The sequence below is a fragment of the Cupressus sempervirens genome, chromosome 3 (assembly GCF_028749045.1).
Source record: "Cupressus sempervirens isolate cs-2001-9-10 chromosome 3, ASM2874904v1, whole genome shotgun sequence".
NCBI lineage: Eukaryota > Viridiplantae > Streptophyta > Pinopsida > Cupressales > Cupressaceae > Cupressus > Cupressus sempervirens.
In genome coordinates this window covers 534,022,103-534,049,638 of record NC_143120.1, presented here as the reverse complement: position 1 = coordinate 534,049,638, position 27,536 = coordinate 534,022,103, and the positions used below count along the sequence as shown (strand labels likewise).

At 40.4% G+C, this 27,536-nt stretch overlaps 2 protein-coding genes across 2 annotated transcripts in view; both read right to left on the bottom strand.

Annotated features, from left to right (window-relative positions):
- The window catches only part of EMB2369 (tRNA synthetase class I (I, L, M and V) family protein), a 257,898-nt gene that overhangs the window by 66,816 nt on the left and 163,546 nt on the right, over positions 1-27,536 (bottom strand). Inside the window, exons 12-13 of the mRNA XM_089820739.1 lie at positions 4,995-5,057; positions 4,725-4,806 (exon numbers count right to left, since the gene is read on the bottom strand). Of these exons, the coding sequence (XP_089676865.1) occupies positions 4,725-4,806; positions 4,995-5,057 (145 nt within the window). The remainder of the gene's footprint in view (positions 1-4,724; positions 4,807-4,994; positions 5,058-27,536) is intronic.
- Positions 21,187-24,777, bottom strand: LOC149567518 (uncharacterized). The gene is made up of 2 exons (XM_089820738.1): positions 24,707-24,777; positions 21,187-24,665 (listed from the first exon to the last, which is right to left on the bottom strand). Exon 2 carries the CDS (start codon positions 24,142-24,144, stop codon positions 21,730-21,732), a length of 2,415 nt encoding a protein of 804 aa, XP_089676864.1. The 5' UTR covers positions 24,145-24,665; positions 24,707-24,777; the 3' UTR covers positions 21,187-21,729.

The window sequence follows — 27,536 nt, the reverse complement described above, 5'->3', positions numbered from 1 at the left end:
GTACCATCAAAGTGCTCCAACGTCATCTTAGTGGCAACTTGCTACAACTCAACCTATCGAGGTTGTTGTCTCTCAGCTCCCAGCCTCGCTCTAGAATGCTCTTGTTTTTGAGTCAAGATCCTATCAAAATTCAAATGATCTTTAATATCCTGTGGTAAAGCATCCCACTCCGTAAAGTGTGCCAGCACGTCATCAGCAAAAGAAGCGGCCTCAGGCTCAATACTGACCGCATCCATCTCAGGTCTCAAAAATGTGGGCCTTTGTAGCCTATCATGAGTGCCAGTATGAATGTCAACTCTGTCAACTAATCCACCATGATCCTCAATTTGAGATCTATGAGAACCAACAGAAACATCTCAAATTCTCTCCCTACTCTGAGCTAGAGGTAGTGTTATCTGCTATAGGGTATTAGACAACTGTTGTAGTACCTCTGTCATTTGTTGTTGCCCAATTGCAATATTCCTAAATGCTTGTAGGGAATCTCTATAAACCTCAGCACCTGTGGGTCATAGTCCCATGCCAACAGAACCACCCGAACTACCAGCTAAACCAAACTGAATCTTAGGGTCTCCTTCTCTAGGAGAACTATGTCCCCTTTGGGTATAATGCATACATGATACAAATCTCCTATCGTCGGTCATGATAGAAATATCAAATCAAATACTGACTGCACTTCAAACCAAGCACTAATCAAACTGAGCCCAATTCCTACAGGCTGGCAGGAAACTGCTTTGATACCACTATAAAGACCCTGTCTTGGCTATACTATGAACAATTTCTGATTTCACCAATTTCTTATTTCATTTGAATGGTTTGGCATTTTATAAAGCTTTGGCGAGTATGCAACTAGTTCTGAAGTAACTAACACAATTCAACTTTATACCAATATTTGAAATGATTCATAATTCCAACAACTTTTTCGTTTGTTTTTCTTCAGAACCCTCAACTTGCAATACCAAAGATACAAATAGGTGAAATATATATATATATAGTATTCTCACTTTTGAATTTTGGATGCGAGAAATTGTAAAGAAATGACCAGCATTTACCACCTAAAGTAATTGAATCACCACTTATTTAATTTATTTGTTTAAATAATTAGTTGAGCAAATTAAAGAACTTGGTCATAATTCTCAGAAGCTTATGTTAGTTGACTAATCTCTTGGTGCAAGCAAAATCACAAGGTTGAGAATGCTAGGACAATTCTATAGTATGCAATTTAATCCTCCCTTACTCCACATTAATTGCCAAAGAGCCCTTGGACGCAATTTGCAATTGGTCTTTACTGAAACCTACCTATTCAAGCAAATAGCTCACACCAACACAAGCCGCATATGCCTGAATTGCCCACATGAGTGGTAGCTGGGTCCTCACATAGCTGGTAGAAAGTGCAGACCCTAAGAAGTAAGCCGCCCAGCTCTGTATTCAGTTGTGTTTGGTTCGAAACTCACCCAAGAACAATTGCAATGACAAAACACTGTCTTCAGAAGTCAATCAACAACTTCAGTTGCTCCAATTTCAAATTTCTCAGATTGCAATCAGCAGGGTAAGAAAGCAATCCGATTCGTCTCTCAAATCAGTAAATGATCAATCCAATCTCTAGCTATAGTGTAAACAAAAGGAGGACATGCCCATCGTTATACCTTAGCAATGATTTGCAAGTGCTCTTCAGGCAATTCTTAGAATTCTCCCAAAACTTCTTAAAACCCTTGTCCAATTATTCAAATAAAATTATGATAATCAAGATCCTTCTCCTTAGCCATAGAAATACAATAGGAGTATGTCAGCCAATTGTATACTTCAGCACAATTGCCAAGAACTTCTTAGACGAGACCCTTATACTTTAGAAAGGGCACATAGGACAGAAAACAGGAAGAAGCCACAAAGGCACAAAAGCAAATATATATTCAAGCGTTCTTTTCCCAATGAAATGAGCTCTTATTTATAAGCTCATTGGCAGAAGTTTCCATAAAACTCCACTTCAGAAATCGTGGATGTTTCCCAAAAGAACTCAACACTAGAAACTTCCCAACTCGCTTTTTAAGAAATATCTTTTAAAGTCATTATTATAATAATATAAACATTATTATAATAATGCAAGTCAATGAAAAATAACTAAATAAGAGCTTATATAATTATTAACCCGATCAAGTGCAGGTGACGACCAACTACCAGAGCCAGCCACTACACTGCCAAAAATAGCAGTTGCCCAAAATAACTTACTAAAAATAGTAAGTTCACAACTGGGACCCTCAAAACACCCTGTTAGCTCACGAGGGTTGCTATGATGAGATAACTCCATCAACTGCATAGACTCACCAAAAACGGGGACATTACAATGTTGAACTGAGATGGAGATTTGTACATATATATTTACTCAATATCAAACTGATGGTCTTGCAGATCGGTCTAATATGCATCTTAATTGATTGCATATAAACAGTCACATATAGTCAGTATTCACTAATTAATCAGATCATGCATGTGATTTGATTAGTTAGTTAATACAAACTAAATTTATATACAAATTGTGACTCTTGGTATGAAAGATCATGGCCCATCTTGATAGACACCTTTTGAATACAATATATATGTGAATCGATTGTTGTAGTATTGACATCGGAATCAATGAATGATCAATACCTTCAGCAGATTGATATCAAATCATATTGCTTATCATTATCCACTTGCTATCTGATTTATATTGCACTTGCAGTTCACATACCATCATCTTCTTGCAGATCAAGACTCAGAAATAGAGATTAACAATATTGCAAATCGGGCTCTTATATTCTGCAATATTATTGCAGATCATGCTCTTAAATACAGTGTGTTATATATATATATATATATATTGCATGCATTAAAGATTGAAAACATTGTTCAATTTTGATAATCTAGTCTTATATCCACAAATAAAAATGCAAACTTAATTAGTAACCTGTGATTAAGAGAAAAGAACATACAGTCTGATATAAGTTTAACTCAATAACTAAGGCCAATTAACTTCAAATGGACTTAAGGAGCTTTCTAATGAATGGTTCACAAGGCACAACACTTGTTGAAGGTTTTGCAAATGGGGTTGCAAGCTGAGTGGGTTTAACCATGGAGAAAATTCTATAGTTAAGCACGCTCGAGCTGGAGTAGTACTAGCATGGGGTGACCTTCTAGGAAGTCTTGGTGTTTCACCTCTATGAGCATCACCTAGAAGCAACAAGTGCTAAGTCTTCCATTCATACTCATGAGAGATGGGTTCATGTGTACCACTACTAATGAAACATAGGTCAATGAATCTGACTCAAAAAAATTAAATAATTGAATCCTGATAGCAATATCATAATAGGCTAATGACAAACACATACAACTTGTGCTAGAAAGGGGGCATTACACCTACCTCCACTCATAATCCCTCCAAAATTATGCCTCCCACATTCTTATTTTCTTTTAGGCCATGGATCTCTTCAATACATAATTCATTATCGATACAAACCAACCTTTTCCCTTCAAAGTTTCAAGTACCAATTCTTAGAAAAAGGTGGTCTCTAAATTACTTGACATACTTCATGAATACGCAAAAGCACTCCAAAATTAGAACAAGATGCTAACATACACAGAGAACCACAATCATTTCTTGTTGACAAACCTCTTACACCCCATGTAGCTGGGAACCAATAAGAGAACACACTATGAGAACTTGTATTGAAAGGATAGATGTCATTATTGAAAGTCATCATCACATACTTCAGGTGATTAACCCTCTTCTCCTGTCAAAGACTATATGACAAAAAAATTCTCAAAGTAATCATGAACTGTTTAAATTGTAAATCACCCATAGCATCATGTATTTCCTATGGATATCTCTAACCACACTTGAATGTGAGCCGACGACTAGCAATAGGATCCAATCTAGACCAACAGCACTACGCGTGTAAAAGTTACAGAGAATAAATAAGGAAATTTAATCTCATCCTCCTCGTGACTATCACTGCTCCAAGAAAAACTACATGTTTTGTACTCTCACTTTTGAAATTTTTATGTACATATCATATAGATGTTCTTTTCAGTAAGTTTCTATGCTGTGTTTTATTTCAAAGTCAACAGATATGAGCCCTTTTAAGTTATGTCTAAGTATCTTATTATTCTCCCTTCTTTTGTCCGTATTCCAACAAATTCTTCATTGTTTAATCTTGTATCTGCTGCTCTTGCACTTCATAAAGCTACTCAAATCTATTGACAGGCTATCAATAAAGTATGACAAAATCTTAGTCCTAAAGTCATATGGACTAACAAAATAATGAAGTTTATATACCTGAATAATCCATGCAAATACAACATAAATGATACCCTTTCATTTTTATTGTGGAGGATTGAGGCATGCAAGTGTTATGGAAATGTTAAATTTCAACACCTGGTTTGCTTATTTAATATCACACATATAGGCTCTTAATTAGAAATGTTTGAAAAGGATAAAAGTGTTTTGCAAATCTGCAATAGAAATTCTGAGAGTTTATCAATCTTAGACATAAAGGTAGAAACTAATCCTAATCTCAATTCAAAAAAATTCTTCTAGTTCTGATTACATAATTTGATTAATTTTTTTGTCAATTTACTATTTGGCTACCTCTAAGTCAATTTCACTACAAATGTGAAAGATTGGAATAATTGCTGATACCACTTAAAGTCAAATATATAATGTCACACGATATCATTGATTACAAGTATACCTTGTGCCAAAACCTTGAATATAATAAATGTAATACCGAGTGTTCTGCCCCTCCTACATAAACATCAACAGGACCCCAGTACCTTCAAAATTGAAGAAAAAACCCATTAATGTAGAATATATCAATAATAATGCACATACCAAAACATCATAGCAAGATCAAATAAAAGTTTCATAATTAGGAACTTTGGATTGCAGATGAAAATTGAAAATTATAAACAAATCGAGTTCAAATTTCTCAATTTCAATTTCATATGCAAAAGAGTCTTACCGCTCCTTTGATTTATCAACTATTGCTTGAGAGTTTCTTGGATCCATAAACCTCAAGTAGTACCTGTTAGCCATGCATGTATATATGTGAAAATCAGACCTTATGACTATTCACACAATTGCAAACTACACATATCCGCACGCATGCCCACAAACCCTGAGACTAGAATTTTTTTAAGAAATTAGAAAATGTGTTTCTAAGAGATAATTATCCATCACTATATAATTTTCAACATTCACAAAATTCTATATAAGAATGACTAAATAACAAGGTTGCAGGGAGACAGGGGCATTTGGGCACTTTGGAGATGGGTATGAGTACAATTGTTTTTCAAAATAGGAGATGTGGATACTTTTGAGTATGTAAATTTTTTAATATATGGTTTAATAGTTAATAGAAAGTCTGACAATATAATGACATTGAGTTTTCAAATCAAGAACAATGATAAAGTTTAGTGTCAAGCATTAACTTTGAAGAATAAGTACACAAACTGACATGTCTTACAATCGTTGTATCAAAGTTTCAAACTGATTAGTGATTACATTTTGAAATAAGCTTGATAAAGAAAAAGCTGATACATAAAACAAAAAACTGAAACAAAAATCAGAAAACTTAATCAAGGTCCTTAGCTAAGATTTTCTCCACTGATTACTCGGTACTTGGGTACATGTACGAATACCTGGTACACATTCCAGGGGTATATGTATATCGTACAACTACCCATGCAACATAGAAAAATAAATATGCAAATATCTTTTCATAATTGCAATAGTTCCACAAATGTATACTTCAAGATTTTTATGTTTATTAATTCATATACCCATAATTCACAAAATTAAATTAACCAAAAGAAGGAAGGATTATATACCTTTGTAGTTTGTAGCATTCCCAAATGTCAAATTTTATGTTTTCCATTAACCACCTTAGTTATTATCATGATGATCAAACATTATTTCCTAGGATAGTAATACCTCTTCCAATGATTACCTTACAAATCAAACCTCATTTCCAAGAAAAGTATTGCTTCTCCTTTCAAATATAAGGAGAGTATAATTTGTTGGCTAAAGTTTTTGTAAGTCACTAAGACTACAGCTTACAAAATTATAACTTTAGGCAACGGTGTAATTAGATAAATCTATCCTCTCAGAAATAGAGGAGTCTCTCTTCTTCCCGTAGGTGGCTTCAACAGGATTTTAACTGAAATTATACCAAGTATCTATTCCTTTTTTTCAAGAATGATTCATGTAAGAACTCTCAACTGGCTCTAGCTTGACAACACTTAATTTTCTTAATTATTTAGTTGTCTGACATTTAATCAAACATTTGGCAGGCAAAGTTAATACAACTGAAATGATTTGTCCAATATTTGTGGATTTATGATTTCCCCAATTTCCAAATTCCCACACTCCGTAAAATATCGATAGTAACCTTTTCAAATGAAAGTCTTTATTACAAAATAACTAAATTCGAACTAGCTCCAATTTATTAATTCCCAGTAACTAATCTACAACTTAATTATTCTCACTCCAAATTTACATTACCCAAACAACCTGGACCAAATGCAGTGACTTCTCCAAGCACTGCTGCTCACTTTTGTAGCTTCAATATTTCAGATTGAATGTTGGAATCCCTTGCAGTCTAAATGCAGCTCCCATGATCAAGGCACCTTGCAAAAGATAGGCACGCAGGCCTCCAGACAATGATTGCAGCCCTTCTTTATCCAAATGAAGGCTCCCAATATGCAACGCAGCCCTCTACAAATTGATTATGGGCCTGAATAAATAAATTGCAGGCCTTCGAGCTTCAAATACAAGTAACAATATGTGGTTGCAGGCCTTACAGAAGACATGGACATTCAAAAACTGAGAATAACAAACACTTAGGTGATCACAGGTATGACATTATCAGAAACGTTGCTAAATGTGTTGCCCGCAACCTCTTTGAATGCACAGTAATTTCCCGAATCAAGCTACAAGTAATAATGATCAATGGCAGCAACTAATTCTCACCAAACCAATCAATTTCCCTTCAACATTAACCTCTGCTCAACAACAACTAAACAACAAATGCTAACCCCATCAAGACACTGTATTCTAAACCACAGTAGACACAGAAATAGAAGACACTCTAGAATTCCAAACCCTTATACCCTAAGTTGCCGATTCCGGTTCAGAGATATATTTAGGTTTGGGGTCCAGATTCGTGGGTTTGGGCAAAAACAATATTTCCCATTTAGGTTCGTGGGTGGGTTCGTGAGTGTATATATATATATATATATATATATATATATATATATACGTTTGTATGTATGTGCAAAAAAGAAAGAGAAATGTACATATTTGTAAAACTAAGTCATTTCATAGTGTGAATATATCAATGTTAATCATTGATCTATACAAATGTCAAAGATAAACATTAAATACTCGCTCATTAATCTATGCTCATGATTGTAAAGAAAATCATACATTGGATTACTAAATTGCAAAATGAAATTTCAAAACAAAAACTAGTTCATCAAATTGACAGATATTAAAGTTTGAAACATAATGATAGATGACAAATGTTTAATAGTTCATCAATGATCATAGATTCATAGTATCAAAGATGCAAATGACCCTCAAGGGTCAAATGGGTCATCAAAAAGTGAGGGATCAATGGCTTCATCCCCAGCTATATCTACATCCTCATCATTGGAACCCAAACCAGATCCACTAGCCCCTCATGTTGTCACATCCTCCTCCTCTTCAACATCTAGTGAGGCAATTCTAGCTAGATCCTGAACGGTCATATCCAAGTCAACAGTCTTGGGTAACACATCCCACAACTTCTCTTGCCCCTTCTTATATCTTGGATTATTGCGTGACAAGAGGCGACGGTTGTTGTGAGTATATACTAAGTCCTCTTCTTTCTTGGAATCCAACCGGTTATGCTTCACTGAGTGGATAAAGGAGTATGTACTCCAATTCCACTCAGCAGTAGAAAAGCTTGCAACTTAGAGAGACAACCAACAAATTTAAAAAAATTAGAAGTCGTAAATTTAAAATTATAACACAATAAGAATTTAAGAGTGCTAATTCTACAAGATAAGTGGCCATAAAAAAGGAGAAAAAAAGGGACTTAGATACTTGTGATAGGATCTTAATGGCAAGAGGTTGGAGGTACATGTAACCTTGCCCATGTAAGTACCACCATCCAATGGCATCCATTCTACTTTGGTCCTTGAGTGCATCAGGGTTTGCATTTTTTTTTGAGACAAAATTTGCAAACTCTCTTCTAACATTAAATGCCACCTCAAGATTGCTAAAGAGCTTGCCAAATGCCATCTTAGACCCACTAGCAACATGAGGATCTGTGTACGGCGCCACTCTACTAGGAATAGAAAGTATCTCACTGCTATGATGTTTACTGTACTAGGTAAAGAAATCAACGCACAGACAATAGATATGAATAGCAGAACTTCTTATTATTATTCGCATATGCCAAACAGTACATTATGCTCGAATGATAAGATGAATACAATGCTTCTCGAAGGGGTTATAAATACTTTCCGAAGAACTTTCCCGAAGGAGTCCGTCGGCCACATACAACATGTCGCTACATAACAAAAACCTTTCCGAAGGGACCCGTCGGCTACATAACAAGAACCTTTCCGAAGGGAACCGTCGGTTGATACATAATTTCCTTTCCAAAGGGACCCGTCGACTGATACACAATTTCTACGGATGACATCATCCCCCCCAAAAAGAAAAGTCGTCTCCTGACGACTACAAAACAAAACTCAAACAACTAATACAACAATATTGATTTGCCACATCACTTTCACATTCATCCTGTTGCATCTATAGCCTTTGCTAACACAATACTGACTCCTCAAGCTGACCTTGATAGCCACCTGTGCTACTTTCTCTGCTTCCAACTCCTCGATACCCTGAGCCAAGTGTCGTTGCATTACCTCCAACTGGATGATCAGCTCCTCCCGAGCTCTCTACGCATCCACCAAGACAGCCTCACGGCCAACACCTACTCTCAGTGCCTCTGGTACACAGACACTCCATGCCTGCAACAGCTCCAAGTCTTCTCAACTGGTCAGACTCCCACGACTGATATTCGCAACGACTGGGGGTCCAGGGGGCAACGCCCCCGATGGGGTCAAGGGGCAGCGCCCCCATGGGGTCCTGGGGCGCTGCCCCAGGTGCGCTCCCTGTCGCAATACAAGGCAAGGTCGAGGGGCAGCGCCCCTCACCGCCAAGACCAAATTAGCACTCCGAAACCCACACGAAACTGCATGGAACACACTATTTCTGCAATTTCTCCTAATCCGACACTCTTTCTAGCAATCGCTAGTGCTTCCCCTTCCCTATGGCATCATTTGATACTCATTCTGAGCATTCTTGATTTGTCGATTTTTAAAATTTTTGTTTTAAATCTCCTGTCACTCTTTTGTGCTACCAATATACATCCTGCCACCGTATCGACTCCTTCCTTATGCAATACCCTGTAACGTCCTCCAAAGTCTGAATGCAATAATAGGTAGAAGTCGTATGCCATATTTATCATTTATGCAAAACCCGTACACCATATTATACTTAAAATCCGTACAATGGCTAGAACCCAAAATTCGTACGGTGCCTGTACGGTAGCATCTCTACTTTGCTTTAAGATCTGAACACGGCTCGGGTGCTTGCTTTTAATACTCTGTTCATCATTCACAGAGACCTTCAAGTACATGTGTGTGTGCACTTCAGGGGCCCAAATTCGTTCACCAATGTGCCAAATTGATAGACGCAATGCCTGCTATCATGTGCAAAACCCATACAGTTGTTCTCAATCTTACGTGAATTGTTGCACTCTTGTAGTCTTGTGACCGGCAGTTCAGGCGCTGAAAAATGCAAAATCCGTATAACAACCTTCTGGGAGACCATACACTGCATCATTGTTATAAAATCCGTACTGTTCAAAGCTCAAAAAATTCGTACATTGTCTTCACTTTAGCTCCTTCCAAAATCCGTACACTGTACGGATGCAAACTGATGAAATCCGTACTGCATAAAAATCCATACACTTGCCGGGGGATTCGTATAGGGAAAAAACCGTACACTTGCCAAGAAAATCTGTACATGGGAAAAACCGTACACTCTTGGCAAATTTTATAGTATGAGGAATCCGTATGGTGAGCAGGGTGAAAAATCCGTACAGTTCACTTCTCTCTCTTTTTTTTTCGCTTTTTTTTTTTTTTTGCTTTTCTTTCTTCTTTTTTTTTTAATGAATAGCAAAGTCAGTTTTCCCTTCGACCGTCGGTCTGCAATGACGAAGGGGTCACCCGAAGGCCATTCTATGACGCAAAAGTCTTCCAGCCGTGGTATTCCTGCAGCTTCAAGCCATTCACCGCCTGAGGCACTTCCTGTCCATCCAAAGTCCATAATTTTATTGCTCCGTTGTCCCCTACTTCCCGGATCTGATATGGCCCGACCCACTTAACTTTGAACTTGCCTGGTTTGACCTTATTCCGATTGTCGTACTTCAACACGCACTGTCCGAGTTGAAACCTACTATGCCTGTTCTGTGTCATCTCCATATCGCCTAGTTTGTTCTCGAAGCTCGCTACCATGGACTTTGTCAGCTGCCCCTTCTGTCCGTCAATAACACATTCAGTCTGTACTGCTACAGCTTTTATTGAACCCTTCCTCTTTGTTGCCTATGCAGACCATATCATGTGTCTTCCTTGCTGCTGGTACCTTTCTGCTATATCTGTGGTTCGACGTAAGAATTTCTTCCTACGCAGTTGTACAGTAGAATCTTTCCTTCTTTTGGGTTCGTACTGTATGTTCTTTCCTTCAGCTTCAGTCATACTCGCCTTTCCTTCTTCAGCTTGTCTGTGTTCCTTCGGACATTCATTTCCTTCTTTCTTACCTTCGTCGATCCTTAGCATATTACAACTCGGAAAGAGCTCATAATCCTCCATCTGCCAGTGGTAAAGACCATTTACTAAATCCAGATCGTCATCTCCTTCCAATCGTAGGACTCCCTCCTGATCGGGTTCCATACTCTGCCTCCTCTCATCGTCTTCTCCTTCGAAATCCGACGATAGAGTTTCTTCTCCAACCATTTGAGTGTGTAGATCGATGACATACTTCCGGCCTTTGCTTTCAAGTGATAAAATATTTTTCTTCCAATAGTGTTTTGCCTTGGCTTGTATCAACCACCCCCGACCCAGAATAGCATCGTATCCTCTCTGCTTCAGTGGGATCATGACAAAGTCCAACAGGAATGGTTGTGTTCCAATCGTCACTAGTTGCGCTGTGAGTACTCCCAATAGCTTGATTCCATATTGATCGGCCGTTAGCAGCTGGAATGTAGGCAGCCATAATGTTGGTTGTCCCAACTTTTTCCAGGTGTCTTCAGGCAACATATTGACACTGGATCCTCCGTCCACAATCGTTTCCGTCAATACAGTCCCGAGAATTCCCATTTCGACGACTGTTGGATGGCGTCCGGATGAGAGGGCTAATAGCATCGAATCTTCTGCACTTGCGCCACTTTCCTTCCCCTTTTTGTCCGTTGTACTTGCTCCACTTTCCTACTCCCTTCCATGTTCTCCTGGTAGTTTAGCAACGAGAACGATGTTTGTGAGTGCCGATCGGAGCTAAGGCATAGTGAGCAACAAATCATTTATCTTGACGGGTATCTCAGCTTGCAATATTTGTCGTACAATGTTCTGTTCTGCGCAGTTCCGTACAAAAGTACCAGGCGTGTCCTTCAAGTGTGCCGTCTCTACTGGCATTGCTCTCTGGATCTCTGCCCGTGCTTCATCTAGTCTCTTCTTTTCCTCCGTCGGATCGGGGTATAGCTTCGCCTGCTTCCGAGTGATTGCCAAAACTTCTTCCTCATCCATCCTTACAGTAATCAAGTTTACTGCGAACTTCAGGCACTTAGCATCGTCATGATTGCCAGGTCCACACCATCTACATAACAACTTCGGTGTGTTCGCTGTTGTACACTCTCAGGCGAAGTGACCCCACAGATTGCATGCGCGGCATTGAACTATCAGCTGGCCATTGGCATCGTACTGGATTCGACTCCTCCCACCATTATTGTTGTTGTTTTGACCGCGCTGATTGTTTCTATATCCTCCCGATGTGGCACCTTTCGTACTGGTGTTCTCGTTCCCTTCTGACGGGGATGCCTCCTGTGTTAGGAACACTTGCTGCGGTGTTCTTGTTTTCAAATTGAAAGGGCATTCCTTTACCGAGTGTCCCATAATCTGGCAAATCTCATAAAATTGATCTTTTGGGTAGGATACCTTCGTATGGCCTCCTTTCTTGCACTCTGTACACCATAGGTCATTGCCCTTAGTCTCCTTGTTCATGTTTTTGAACTCTTTCATCATCCGAAGCATGTCCTTCTAAAGAGAACAGACTTTCTTGTTGCTGCCTTCATCGTCGCTGCTATCTTCTCCTAAAGGCTCATCGTCATCTGAATCGGATGAGCTGGTCTTCTTCTTCTTCTTTGTCTTCTATTCACTTTCGAGGTTCAATGCCCGATCGTATGCGTCAGTATATGTCGATGGTGGCACGATCTTCATCTTTTTCCGCAGCTTCGGGTGAAGGCCTTCGATGAACCATCTTTTCTGGAGCCCATCTGCTGGCTTATTTTCCATTTTACTAATTAAGTCCTTCAACCTCCTAGTGAAGACCCGTACTGTTTCATTCTTCTTTTGCTTGGTATTGAATATCTCATTGACGATCTCATTATCATCGCGCAATATTTGAAATTTTGCACAAAACTCTTCCTTAATGTTATCCCGTGTTTAATTTCTGTGGATCTGTGTCAGTAAACCAATCAATCGCAACACCCGTGGGGTGGCTGGAAACTGTCGGACCCATTCATTCGCATCTGTTATGCCATTCGCTCTCTAGATCGTTTCACATGTTCTACAATGTCGAATGGGATCAGCTGCTTCATCACCATCAAATTTAGGCAACTTTTCTTTTGGACTTGCCATTATCACTGTATGTTGGGGGTTTTGTTGTGTACCTACGTTGTTCGGAACACCCGCGCTGTTTTGAGCACCCGCATTGTTCTGAGCTCCCGCGCTGTTTTGAACACCCGTGCTGTTCTGCACACCCGCGCTGTTTCCAACACCCGCGCTATTTTCAACACCCGTGCTGTTCTGGACACCCGCGCTATTCTGCACACCGCGCTGTTTTCGACTTCCGTGCTATTTTCTACACCCGCGCTATTTGCAACACCCACGATGTTCTCAACTTCCGCGCTGTTTGGTGAAGAAGAGGTTTCGTCAACCAAAGCTGTTTGTTTCGGAAGTATATCTCGGACAAAAAGGTCACTCCACGCTCGTGCTCTTTCGGCACTTTGAGCTGTGCGAGTCGATCTCCTTCCGTCATAATTCTTTTCCCGTGGCGTATGTAGGTTCAAATACTCCTCCCTTGCTTCTTCCACCAAATCGAGCCGCTGTCGAGTCTCTTTCAAAAAATTTTCAGTGCTTTTGTGTCCGTCCGTAACTTGCTGAAATCTCCATCTGCATTCAGCCTGTTGTGCCAAAATTAAATTTTCCTGTGCTGCGCGTAATTCATCCTTTTCCTTTAACTTATTCTTATTCTTGTTCAACTGATTCGGCATTTAATCTTCATTCGCCTGCCTGCGTACTAGGTCCATCGGGCAACGGCGCGAAATGTTTACCATACTAGGTAAAGAAATCAACGCACAGACAATAGATATGAATAGCAGAACTTCTTATTATTATTTGCATATGCCAAACAGTACATTATGCTTGAATGATAAGATGAATACAATGCTTCCCGAAAGGGTTATAAATACTTTCCGAAGAACTTTCCCAAAGGAGTCCGTCGGCCACATACAACATGTCGCTACGTAATAAAAACTTTTCCAAAGGGACCCATCAGCTACATAACAAGAACCTTTCCAAAGGGACCTGTTAACTGATACACAATTTCCTTTCCGAAGGGACCCGTCAGCTGATACACAATTTCTGCCGACGACATCTTCTAACATTAAATGCCACCTCAAGATTGCTAAAGAGCTTGCCAAATGCCATCTTAGACCCACTAGCAACATGAGGATCTGCATATGGCGCCACTCTACTAGGAATAGAAAGTATCTCACTGCTATAATACTTGGGAGAAAGTGCATACGCCAGGTGGAAAGGTGTAGTCATCTTGCTCCAGCAATGTAAAGCAATTTTCTCCACCCATTTGTAGAAGGTTTCCTCAAGATCTTGATCTTCTTCAAAATGGCCTGGGATGTCAAATGATGTTCATGTAAGTTATCTTGATGTAGTGTTAATTAAAATTAAATATCAAAATCTCTCAATAAACAAGGGTGAAGTATTGTATAAATATTTAAACTTACCATTTTCACTCTCTCTAGCATCGAGTCCATCGAATCATATATGTCCCCCAAATGAGGCTCATGAGTGTTGGCAAACCGAAGCATAGACATGATGGGCTCAGTGAATTCTAATACATATTCCACCCTATTCCAACAATCATCACTCAAGATCATATCCTTTACATTTTTAGCCCTTGTTGTATCAACTTACTTTCATCCACCACATTGGTTGCTAATAACCATTTGGCACAATGCTTCTTTCAGCATCAAAAGTTGTCTAAGGACGAATCTGTGAAGCAAACCTTGTTTTAGCAACCTATTACCATGTTAATTCAAATTGCCAGTTAATAACACATTTCAAATATGTAAACAACACAAAAAACATTTTATTCAATTATGAGAAGTATGACACAAAATGATAAATGAAACTCAATAGAGTTACCTTCAATAATTATAAGCAGGAGAAATTTCTAAAAATTGGGACATATGGTGGTTTTTCACAAACAATTGGATCTCTTCACCCTCATACACTTTTTTCACCCCTTCAATTTGGGTGCCAATTGCTTTCATCACCAAGTTCAAGGAGTGGACAATGCATGGTGTACAAAAGATATGATCATGTCATGCCTCTACCAATGCACCTGCAACCCTACAAACTTTAGCATTGTCCATTATTACTTGGACAACATTGTCAACTCCCATAGACTATGGATTCAATGAGAAGCCCAACAATAAAATTTGCATCTTTTACCTATCCTTCACAATCAAGTGCCCTCAAAAACATTGCCCCCTTGTGGGTGACAACAATCACATTTATTAATAGATAGTTCTTGCAATCTTTCCATCCATCAGAGATAATACTCATCCCAGTTTGGATCCAAGAATCTCTTATTGGCTTGAGGAGGGTTTCTACATTCTTTCACTCATTATGCAATATGGTGGTTCTCAACTTTCCATATCCAGGGCCTTGGTAACAACGAGGTGCTTCATTTATTGCTTGCACCATCTCTCTCCAATAAGGTGATCACACTAAATTGAATGGAACACCATTCGTAAAGAGACAATGCCCAACCTTTATGTCTGCAACTTCTCTCAATTCATTTTAAAAGGCCTTCTCTAATGGGCCTTTCTTCCAGGATGGGGGTGTTTCTATTTCTTCTTCATCCGTAGAAGGGGTAGGTAGGAAGGGATGTTGTCTAGTGGCTGTTTGATAGAGTGGTGTTGGTGGTTTTTCCTTTGTTCTATCATTTTTCCCCTTTGACACTAACCTACCAGCTCCTCTTGTTTTTTTAACATGCTTTCTATTTGAGCAGCCAACAACCCCTTCTTACCTCCTTCTAGGGGCCCCTCACACATGCTAATCCCTTGACCCACAAGGCCTATGAAATGATGTTAACTTGATACTATGAGCTTCTATATTTGGTTTGGAAAAATTGCATTTCCATATATACCTCCTCCTCTAACACATTGTTTAATTCTTGTTGTATACTTCACAAAGAAGAACTTTTATCAATTTTAAATCTTTGGGATCCCTCCCAACCCACTGAACTTTGCCTACTCATTCTTGCAATCTATAACAAAAATAAAATAAAAATATTTCAAAACTCATACAAAAACTTTATAAAAATTTAGAACAATGAAAAAACTAAAAACAAACTATCAAAAAAGAGGAAAAATTGAATGAAAACTTGGAAAACTCAACACTAATTATTGGAAGAATTTGAGACTCCACAAACAATCTCTACAACATTCTCTTCAAACTTGCAAAATGGCCTCACCAAAATGAGAAAGCAAAAGAGAGATTAGATAAATGAAATATTTCTTATTTGGCTTCTTTTAGGGTTGCAAACAAAAAACTATTAAAAAATTCATTGTTTTGTCTTTTTAAATCACTTTTATGGCCCCATGGGTCGTAGGTCGGCATGGGTCCTCCCGAGTCCGCTTGGATTTGTCTGGGTCCGTGGTAGGTCTAGGCTTGAATCCAAACTTGGGCCCGAGCTCCAAGGTTCAAACCTGGCTTTTCAGCTTATACCTCAACAAGGGATTGGAAAATCAACAACTTCAAAAAATCTTATCAAGACAAAAAGAAAAAATTAAACAATTGGATACTTTTCTCATCATATGGGTTCATATTTATATCCCCCATTGGCACAAAGTTTCTCGAAAGCAACTTTACTTAAGAAGTTTCACCAAGACATCATTTTATAACATTATTTTAATGAAGTGCTATTATAATAATGAAACTTTTAGTAAATAATTAATAAATATGAACCCGTGCAATAAATAGTCCCATCTAATGGAGGTGATGACGAATTGTCAATGCCACCATTTATACTACCAAATATGGTAATTGTCCAAATTTGACTTACTAAAAACAGTAAGTCCACCACCAAGACACCCAAATCACGAGGGTAACTATAATCAACTGACTCGACCATTTAAGGATGCTAGCCAAAAATGGGGACATTACTATTGGGTGGATATTTTGCAAGCGACAGTTTTGGGTAAAAATCCAGCCGCAAAATAGGATGATCAGCCATAGTGTGTGAGACAGAATCTCTCCTACCTTAAAGGGAAGGCTCCCCCTTATCCACATTCCTTGGATCAACTCAAGGTAAGCAAGAAGTTGAGAGGTTTTGTAAAATGGGTGTTACCAATATCCTTTCTTTTTAACTTTTAAGAAAGAATCCACTTACTCATGAAGCGAGTAATGGGTAGAGTGAATCTCTAACTACACTTCTATCAAGAGCTGGAAACAGTGATACCAATAAACCTTTACTAACTCAAAGGCTAGCTGAAAATGTACTGATTTGGCTCTAAGTCTAGTCGTACTTCTATATGGAAAAACTTTACGATTAGGGAACAAAGACTCCTAAAAGTAAAAATAACTTAATGATTTTGTGAATTAAGAAGTATAAGCTACAGACAAAGCTTTGCTCATATTATGTCTTTTATCAATCACGTTTTTGCTAAAAATGCCCATAAACTTGATGTTTTTATCCACTTTTATGCATGTTGAAGTCACTTTTTTGCATTAGGATCCATGTATTTGCATTTGGAGAAGTTTTTTTTGCATTCACAAGTCAAAAATGACTCAAAAATATGCATTTTTTGGCAACGCTTTTGCAAAACAGCCCAGATTTTTGCAATAAAATGTCAAGTTTTTGTTCAGAAAACTCAAAAAATGGCATTTCAGCCCATACATTTGGATCAAGACAGGTCGTTTTTGAGTTTCAATGCGTGCTCTTGTCTTTGGAGACCACATTTTTGGCCTTCTCGTGTCAAATTCGACCATTGAATGTCCATTACATGCAAGAACAAAAAAAGTCAAAAAGTTGTTTTAAAATCTGGTTTTGAGGGAGAATTGGTCTTCAAGTCTATAAAACTTGCTATTTTGGCTCTCTAACCTCCAAGTGAGTGGACATTTTCAAACTTGCTCATCAATTTATGCTTATCTTGCTATTTCCATGCATATTATGGCTTGTTATTGCAGACTTTTCCAAATATATGCCATGAATAGTGCATTTTTCCTTTAAAAATGAAATGGTTCATTTTCATATTTTTGGTTTTTCCCCAAACTCCAAATTTGAATTTGCATATTGAAGTGCGTTGCTTTTTGACATGTTTGAGTCACTTTCCAAAAGTACATTTTTCTTTTGTGTTTTTGTGCTTTGTGCTTGTTTGCTGGTTTTCTCCACTTTGGAAAAGTTACAAGTTCTTTCCCAAGAACTTGTTGGTTCACTTCATGCGAAATCATCATCACATTCCACTTCTATTTCCCATGTCAGAACACTTTACATATCATTTGACAAATGTGATTACATGTTTTCCATCTCATTCATCATCTGCACATGCATGTAATCCCATTTTTCGCTTCCATTTTCACTCATCTCACTTTTTGCATCCATTCGCACAACACGATTATACGAAATGCCTCATGTGTAATTGCATCTCAAATGTCCGATTTTGACTCATTCAAATGGAACCTGCAAATTTTCCACGGCCTCAAGAAGTCGAAGTTCGTGGTGAACCATCCCAATAGTATCAACATCGAACTCGTTGGTAGTCTAGTTAGGGTCAATCTTGGAATCAAGCTTATGAAATATCGTCTTTGGGGGCTTGTCACTGTGAACAGTGAACCATGAATCCTTGTGAATCTCTTCAAGTGTATCCTCAAAAATCAAGGATTGTTTGATATTCTCCCCATCAAACACCTCTCCAAGTTGCTCGAACACAATATCCAACTGTAGCATCAACCCAAACTGTTCTTTATTTTCCTTTTACATGGGAGCAACTTGATCATCACTCAACCATCCTTGCATATCCTCGTCAATAGAAGCTTCATCATCTAGCATATAATTTCCTTTTGAACTCTCTTCAAGAACATCTTGCCATTCTTTATATAGACTCTTACCAAACATAGCACCTTCAAGACTGGTAGGAGAACCATCATACATCTTTGTGGGTTGCCCATCAACTTCCGTTTCAAGAGGCAAAATTTTTGGAGATCGAAGTTCATGGTGAATCATGCCACTTGCAACAACTTGATCACCTTGAAATGCTTTGGGCAATGACCCCTTTTGTATTTCTTCTATAGGATCTTCAAGCATCCCCCCAAAGAATGTGGTGGAGATAGCTCCTTGTATTGGTTTATCAATATTTTCTTCATATTTGAACTCTCTTGTGATATCTTGTAATTCCTTGTTCAACTCACCCAGTTGATTATCTTTCTCTTTAAGGATATTTGAAACTTCTTGCAACTCATCCTCAAGAGTCACCCCTTGAATTATGCATGGAGGCTCACCAAAGATGTCCATTTCGTCCACCTTTTGATGTTCCATTTGTAGTTCTTCATGTGCCCTCACATGTTGACCTTTGCCTACCATCTTTTCTCTCTCTTGGATAAATCCAATTGTTTTCTCAATTTTATTGCCAACCTCTCCACCTTGTGATATAGTGTGTGAAGGTTCATTTGCTAGTTTATCTTGAACATTAGAATCAACCATATCATCTTGATAAATCTTACCCTCTTCATTCTTTGGTGTCCAACTAAAAGCTGAAAGAAATGTTTACCACCCCCACTGATATTTCCTTATTGCCAACCTCTCCACCTTGTGATATAATGTGTGAAGGTTCATTTGCTAGTTTATCTTGAACATTAGAATCAACCATATCATCTTGATAAATCTTACCCTCTTCATTCTTTGGTGTCCAACTTAAAAGCTGAAAGAAATGTTTACCACCCCCCACTGATATTTCCTCATACCAACCCAATTGAAACTTGACCAAATCAGTGGTGTCTTGGCAAGATGGGCAAGTAGACTCTGAATGTGAGAGACCATGTAGCCTGCACCAAGAACTTCTTCCATATATGTTTTTTGGTTCCCTATTGATATCCTCTATGTAAACAAGAAAATCTTCCTCTGAATTGACAAGGACCACAAGCTCATGTATTTGTGAAAAAGAAAATTTTCCTCTTAATGTCAAGTCCACTCTTAAGAGAAACACCAAACAATCCAACTCCTCAGGATCTGTAGTGCCATGTATCTTACACTTCCCTGATGCAGCAAGTTGAGACAAATCCAATGGAGGTAACCTTCTATTCAAATCAAACCAAATGGGAAGAACGTCCACTTGCCTGTCCATGGAGAAACCTTTCTATCTTCTCTTTTTTTTTTGTTGAATTTATTGGTTTTTTGATTTTCACTTTAAAAGAGATCTCTTATCTCAAATCTAACTTTGAAAACTCATTCCTCCTCAATCTCTACTCTAAATTTCCAAGTTGATCCAAGAAATAAAATCATTTAGCCCTCCTAGCACTAGATAATGTTGATGTGAGTTTTTGTACCACTACATAACATATTAGTAATTGAATATCTGATACAGGGTACCAAACACACAATTCCTCTCTTGAAAAGTTAATGCTCATGGGACATGAGAATAACTCCAATGTTTCTTACACTTGTGGATACTCGCTCAGTTTTATCAATGTGATTTGTTGGTAATCACATAAGCGGCCTTACGCTATTCATTGGAGGATGACTTGGGTTTTTGGTGAGATGCTGATGATTTTGTATGAGTGCCAGGTGATGTTGATGGTGATAGTGATGGTGAGGATGTAGCACCAAATAATGTTGATTGCGCGAGTAGGCAATAATGCCTCTAATGACTTCTACATTCCTAACTTTCTTAGAGTGAAATTCGATTACTCAACTACTCGCTATTCTACTCCTACTCTTATAAATGGAAAGATTAGCAAATGGATGGGGATTGAATCTAATGAAAGCTTACCATGCAATGATTCAAAGGAAAAGAGAACTAGTTTACCACACAAGGGTCCCTAATCAGTGACTAAGATGCTAGTGGCCTAGTTGTAAATCCCTATCAAACATTCACTAACATCACCATACAATTAGCCATCTACTTCTACTCTAACAACATGAAATGAATCCTACTTTAATTTGAGAGATGAGAAGAACCATGCAATACACCAAAATGATCATGTATATTCACCATGCAAGCTACAACAATGAATAGAAAACAATTTTGATAGTATTTTGGCAACAATTCTCCAACATAACTCCACCACAAATGAGAGCAAAATGGCCTTATATAGAAGCCAAAATTATAACCGACGGTAGAGATCAAAAGCAGAATCAACGATCCAGATTAGATCCTAGAAACTCTAATTAGGGTTGCCACCCCATCGACCAATGAGAAGACGCCACCTCATTGATGGACCAATGAAAAAAGTGAAAAAGTAGCAACCAATGAGAAGGCACCAAAATGGTGGCCAATTAGAATTAGACACTTATCCTACCCTAGAAGAAAGAGAAATTGCCGTTTGGGCTTACATCAAATGATCTTCTAATATAAATCTCCCTTTTTCTTTCATTCTTTTGTTTACCGTATGGATTAATTAAGCAACGCACACTGAAAACCGATACGAACACTGAACAACAAATAGCAGAACTTCTATTATTATTCGCATATGCCAACAGTACATTATGCTTTTCTCATATGATATGATAATGATAAGATGCTTACAATGCTTCCCGAAGGGGTTATAAATACTTTCCGACGAACCTTCCCGAAGGTACCCGAAGGTATCCGTCGACTAAGTACATTATACCCGTTACAAACTATTCACCGTCGGCTACATAACAAGAACTTTCCCGAAGGAACCCGTCGGCCGATACAAAGAACTTTCCCGAAGGAACCCGTCGGCCGATACAAAGAACTTTCCCGAAGGAACCCGTCGGCCGATACACAATTTCTACCGACGACATCATCCCCCCCAAAAAGAAAAGTCGTCTCCTGACGACTAGCAAAATTACGAGACAATCCATACTAAAGAAGAGAAGAAATACTAGAGAGAAGGAGGAGTCCCAGAAGAGTGTAGTTGACGACGCAACTCATACACCTGGTCAGTCCGGAGGCGCAGATCTGTCTGAATCTGTGAATTAACTTCTACGGCCTCCTTCAGGAGAAGCGCAGCATCCATAGCTTGTCTCTTGGCCAACTGTAAGGCATGCTCTGCTGCCTCTTTATCCCGGATAGCTGCGTCCTTCTCCTGTACCACTGCAGCCATATCCTTCAAGAATTTTGCCCGCTCTGCTACCCAGGCTGCCTGCTGGTCGGCAAAATCAGTGGCTAACTTTTCTCTGGCCTCTTTTTCAACTGCGAGGGATCTCTGAGCTGCAACACTGTCTGCGGCCCTATCCGCCTCCGCACGCTGCCGTGCATAGTAAACTTCTTTGTACAGTCCCACGATCTCATGTGCCAGCTTCATCATTGGAGTGTCACTCGGTCCCAGCTCTGGTTCAGTGGCCCAGTCTGCCAACATCTCGGGTGTCTCAATGGTTGGCCACCCTCTATCTCCAAAACAAGTTTGAAATCGTTCAGGACAAATCCTACGAATATACGTTCGAATTAAATGCCACTCCCTTCGCCGAGTGAGAGCCTGAATGGCCACATCATGCCCCTTCTTCAATGCAGACTTCATGGTCCTGAGGTAGTCCCTGCACCTGTCCTCATCCGACCCATAATCCTCCTTGGCGAAGTCCTCGAATGACCACTCGGAGTCACTATTGTCTCCCTTATCGGCGGGAGTCACGCCCACATCTGGTGCCACCTCTGCTGCTGTTGGTGCAATCCCGGCATGTGGCGTTTCCTCCTCCTGAGACTGGGGCTGTGAAAGAGGTGTTACTTCAGAATAGCTGGGAGACTGAATGGATGGGCCACGCTTGTTAGGGACGAGTTGGAACTGCTGCCTCAGAAAAATACTGGCTCTATCCATAACCTCTGGCTGTGCTGGATCCGTACAGTTCTGTGCTCCTCCATCTGATACGTTCTCTACTGGGGGTATCTGGGTTTCTGCTGACGGTGCTACTGTAACAACTGCTGCTGGCTGACTTAGGGCAGACGCCCCGGGTGGTGCTACCGGGAGAGCTTCAGGAGCTGACGAAGTCTCACGGTCTACAGGTGCGGCCAGGTGGGCGAAGCCGACCGCAAATCCTGCCCCTGGTCGGACAGGAGAAGGCCGTACCCCATGTTGCCATGGTACGGCTAGTGTAGCTGCCTGGTGGGATCCTGCAGTCATCAATATCGGTTGCCGAGTTTGTCCAAACGCTGGAATGTGAGCGATGTGCAGACCCCGAGGTGTCAATGCGGGAGTCATAGGGACTGTAGTACGCGGAAAAAGCAAGGGAGTAGCCGTGACGATCTGAACCTCTTCATCATCCTCGCCCTCCCCCTCGTCTTCTTCCATACTGTCTTGCTCAGAAGATGTCTCCTGTCGGCCACTATCACTATCTCCTGCCCTGTCTACCCGTGGCCTCTTTTGACCTGCTGAACCCTTCTGCCCAGGGATTGTGTCCAAGTGCTTCCATTGCATGATAGGAGGTTCTCCTGGAACCAATGGTCCAGACTTCGCCTCTAACTCTTCTGATGGAATCACCCGTGCTATAGCATCCAAAAATAGACCAATGGCGTAATGAGGCATATAGAATGTCTTGTGCTGGAGAGTCATGAATTCATGCATTCGCTCAGCTAGTACAGACGCCCAATTATACACTTTTCCAGTCATTATGCCGTTCATCATAGATACTTGCGGAAATGTAATATCCGATGCCCTAGAGGATCCCGTAAGCCTGCTTTTAACCAAGTCCATTAAACATCGCCATGGCCCTTCTTGAATGTCAGTTTTCTTTAAACCCCTTCCCTTGGATGTCTCGGCTAATGCCGCCTGTTCTGCTTCAGTCAAATCCCCACAAACTAACCTGATTAAAAATAGCTTCCCATCCTTTGGAATTTTTTTCGGCTGAATCTTTCTGCCCTGCTGCCCTGGAATGCCAAAAACCCGTGTGAAATCTGTTGCTTTGAATGATACTACTAAGTTCCGTCCCAGATACTGAAATGTGCTTCTGCAAGAGGTTCTGTCATATGTTTCAATCATGGTACGCAGATACCCTTCATAATCTCGAATGCAAAAAACAGGCATCTGAATGGCCCATTCCACCTGCGCTTTTCTGATGCTTGCTTTAACCGGATGGTCCTCAGGGGTTTCTTGCCACCATTTCCGGCAATCTGTGCCATTTAATCCCTCAAATTGTATAGTCTGTGGTGTGACTTCTGCTGCTGGAGGTGCTACCGGCTTACGCTTCTCCTTGTTGCTACTCGAACCCATATTCAATTTGCCTGTACCTGCCATGCTCCTCCTGGCTTCCTCAAGTCTGGCCTGCGCTAATTGTTTTTTCCACTGCCGTTTACCTGCAGACTCCATTATCTCTTTGTAATGGTCTCCCCAAATCCGTACAGTGAGAAATGAGGCCGTACGGTGAAGAGGTCCTTCAAAAATATGTATGGCAAATCCCCATCCGTACACGCAGGAAAAAATCTGCCTGTGAAAAATGCAGAATCCCTTCAGTTCCTCTCTTCCTGAAAGCCGTACACCACAGACTGTATTTCTAATGAAATCCGCACTGCCTGAAAATTGTTCAAACTGTGGAAATGCCCGTGCATACAAAAGTTATAAACCGTACAGTGCAAGAGAAGTCCGTACGGTGAGAATTAAGGCGTTTTGTGAACCGTACTTCACTTTAGGAAATCCGTACGGTTTCTTAAAAACCGTACCATTCCCCAGCTTTTAGAAACCGTACGTCTTTCACACTTGTGTTCCTCTGGAAAATCCGCATGATGCCAAAAACCGTACGGTCTCTTTTAATCCACCAGAAATCCGTACGGTAAGAAATCCGTACGGTACCTTTTAAAATCCGTACTCCCTTCAAGCAATCCGTACGGTACCTTTTAAAACCCGTACTCCCTTCAAGAAATCCGTACGGTACCTTTTAAAACCCGTACTCCCTTCAAGAAATCCGTACGGTGTAAAAACCGTACGGTCCTCTCTCTTTTTTTTTTTTTTTTTTTTTTTTTTAATTTTTTTTTTTTTTTTTTTAATTTGCCGTTCGACCATCGTCACCATTAGTCTGCAGTGACGGAGGGGTCTGGCGAAGGCCGTTTTGTGATGCAGAAGGCTTTCGGGCGTAATAGATTTTCAACTTTGACCCATTCACTGCTTGAGGCACTTCATGTCCATCTAAAGTCCATAATTTGATTGCTCCATTATCCCCTACCTCTCGAATTTGGTACGGCCCGACCCACTTAACCTTGAACTTACCCGGTTTGATCTCATTTCGACCGTCGTACTTTAATACCCACTGTCCGGGCTGAAACTTGTTTAGCTTCAGGTGCTTATCGTGCCATGCCTTTCGCCTATTCTGTGTTACTTCAGTCGCCCACTGTGCCAATAATCGCTTTTCCTCTAACTTGTTCAGTTTATACAACCGCTCTCTTAAGCTTTCCATGTCGCCCAACTTGTTGGCTAGTGCTATCCGCAAGCTTGGTATCATAAATTCCGCTGGTACGACGGCCTCCTGTCCAAACATCAGTTGGAACGGCGTGTGGCCGGTTGTGACTTTGTATGCCGTGCGGTAAGCCCACAGAGCAGAAGGTAATTTCTCTTCCCAATCTTCCCCTTCGATGGCGCAGGATTTGTATATAATTGATACCAGGATTTTGTTGGTAGCTTCGGCTTGTCCGTTTGCCCTTGGGTAGTACGGACTGGACAGTGAGTGGTAAATTTTGAACTCCGTGGTGAGCAGCCGGATCACATGGTTTACAAAATGCCCTCCTCTATCGCTGGTTAATTGTAACGGAATGCCGTACCTAGTAATAATCTGCTCATAAATAAACTGTGCTGTACTTACCGCCGAGTTGTCTGGTAGTGCACGCGCCTCTACCCATTTAGTCAAGTATTCCGTGGCAACCACAATGTAATGGCATCTTCTGGTTCGGCTGGTCTTCAGGGGTCCTATAAAGTCCAAACCCCATCGTTCAAAAAGCTCCTAAGCATGAGAAGGATTCAAAGGCATGAAATCTCGTTTCAAGGGTTTTCCAGCTCGCTGGCATGTATCGCATGCGACAACCCATTCCCTGGCGTCATTGTATACGGTTGGCCACCATAAGCCTGCTAAAAGTATTTTTCGGGCAGTTGTGTCCGGTCCCATGTGTCCTCCTGCCGGTCCTTCGTGCGCTTCCTGCAGTATCCGTGCAATCTCCTCCTTCAGAACACAACGCCTCAGGATCTGATCGGGTCCCATTTTATACAACAATCCATTAATCAGCTGAAATGTTCCACTTCGGATCACCAACTTTCGTTTTTCATTAGGTGGCATAGTATTTGGAAACTGTCCTGTGGACAAGTATTCGCCGATGCTTGTATACCATTCTGGGAGTGCAGCAATCTGAAATAGCTGTGCGTCAGGGAAGTCATCGTTTACACCGTCTGCCGGTTCCCCTGTGCGGAGACGGGATAAATGATCTGCGCTTACATGTTTGCTTCCGGGGCGGACAATGATTTTGAAAGTAAACTCCTGCAACAGAAGTAGCCATCGGCTGATTCGGCCTTGAATGACTGGTTTGTTGATCATATACAATAGGGCCTGATGATCTACATAGAACACAAATGGAGTGGCCAGCAAGTAATGTCGGAATTTCTGTACAGCATAGACCATCCCCAAGGCTTCCCGTTCGGTGGTGCTATAATTTTGTTCAGCTTTTGATAGTAACCGACTGGCGAAATAGATCGGCTGATCCAAGCCATGGCTTCCCGTCTGTGCGAGGGTTGCTCCAATTGCATAGTTCGATGCATCCACATGCACGTGAAACTCCTTCTTCCAATCTGGATATATTAGGATAGGCACTGTAGCCAGCCGTACTTTAAGTCCTTCAAAGGCTTCATCCTGCTCCTTGTCCCATCGGAATGATGCTGTCTTGCAAGTTAATCTATCCAATGGATATGCTATTTTGGCAAAATTTTTGATGAACCGTCTGTAATACCCGATATGTCCAAGGAAAGATTTTACCTCTGTCACATTGGTGGACGGTTGCATCTCTAATATGACCCGTACTTTGTCCGGATCTGTCTTTAGGCCCTCCTTACAGACGATGTGTCCGAGTAACCTTCCGTGTGGGACCATAAATCGGCACTTTTTCGGATTCAGGGCCAACCGTGCACGACGGCACCTTTCCAAACATTCGCCTAGGGCTGCCAGATGTTTGTCCTCCGTACTGAATACGGACCAGTCATCCAGGAATGCCTCAAAGTTTCCGACGGACATCTTGTTAAAAATGTGTAGTATGATCCGCTGAAATGTAGCAGGCGCATTGCATAGGCCGAACGGCATCCGATTGTAGGCATAGACTCCATCTTCTACGACAAATGTCGTCTTCAGTTTATCCTCTTCTGCGATTGATATTTGATTGTAGCCGGAAAACCCATCCATAAATGAGTAGATCTCATGTCCTGCTACCTCCTCCAGAATGCTATCCGTGAATGGGATCGGGAATGGATCCTTGATGGTGACCGCATTGAGACATCGGAAATCAACACATATGCGTATCTGAATGGAGTCCTTCTTTAGGGAGATCACGATCGGAGAGACCCATTCACTGGTTTGTACCTTGAAAATAATTCCAGCTTCTAACATCCGATTGATTTCTTCCGTAACCTGGGCCGCATAATTTTTGTTCATTCTGTAAGGCCGTTTCCGTACAGGTATTGCTCCGTCGATCAATGGAATGCGGTGCACACATAATTCGGGTGGTACGCCCTTC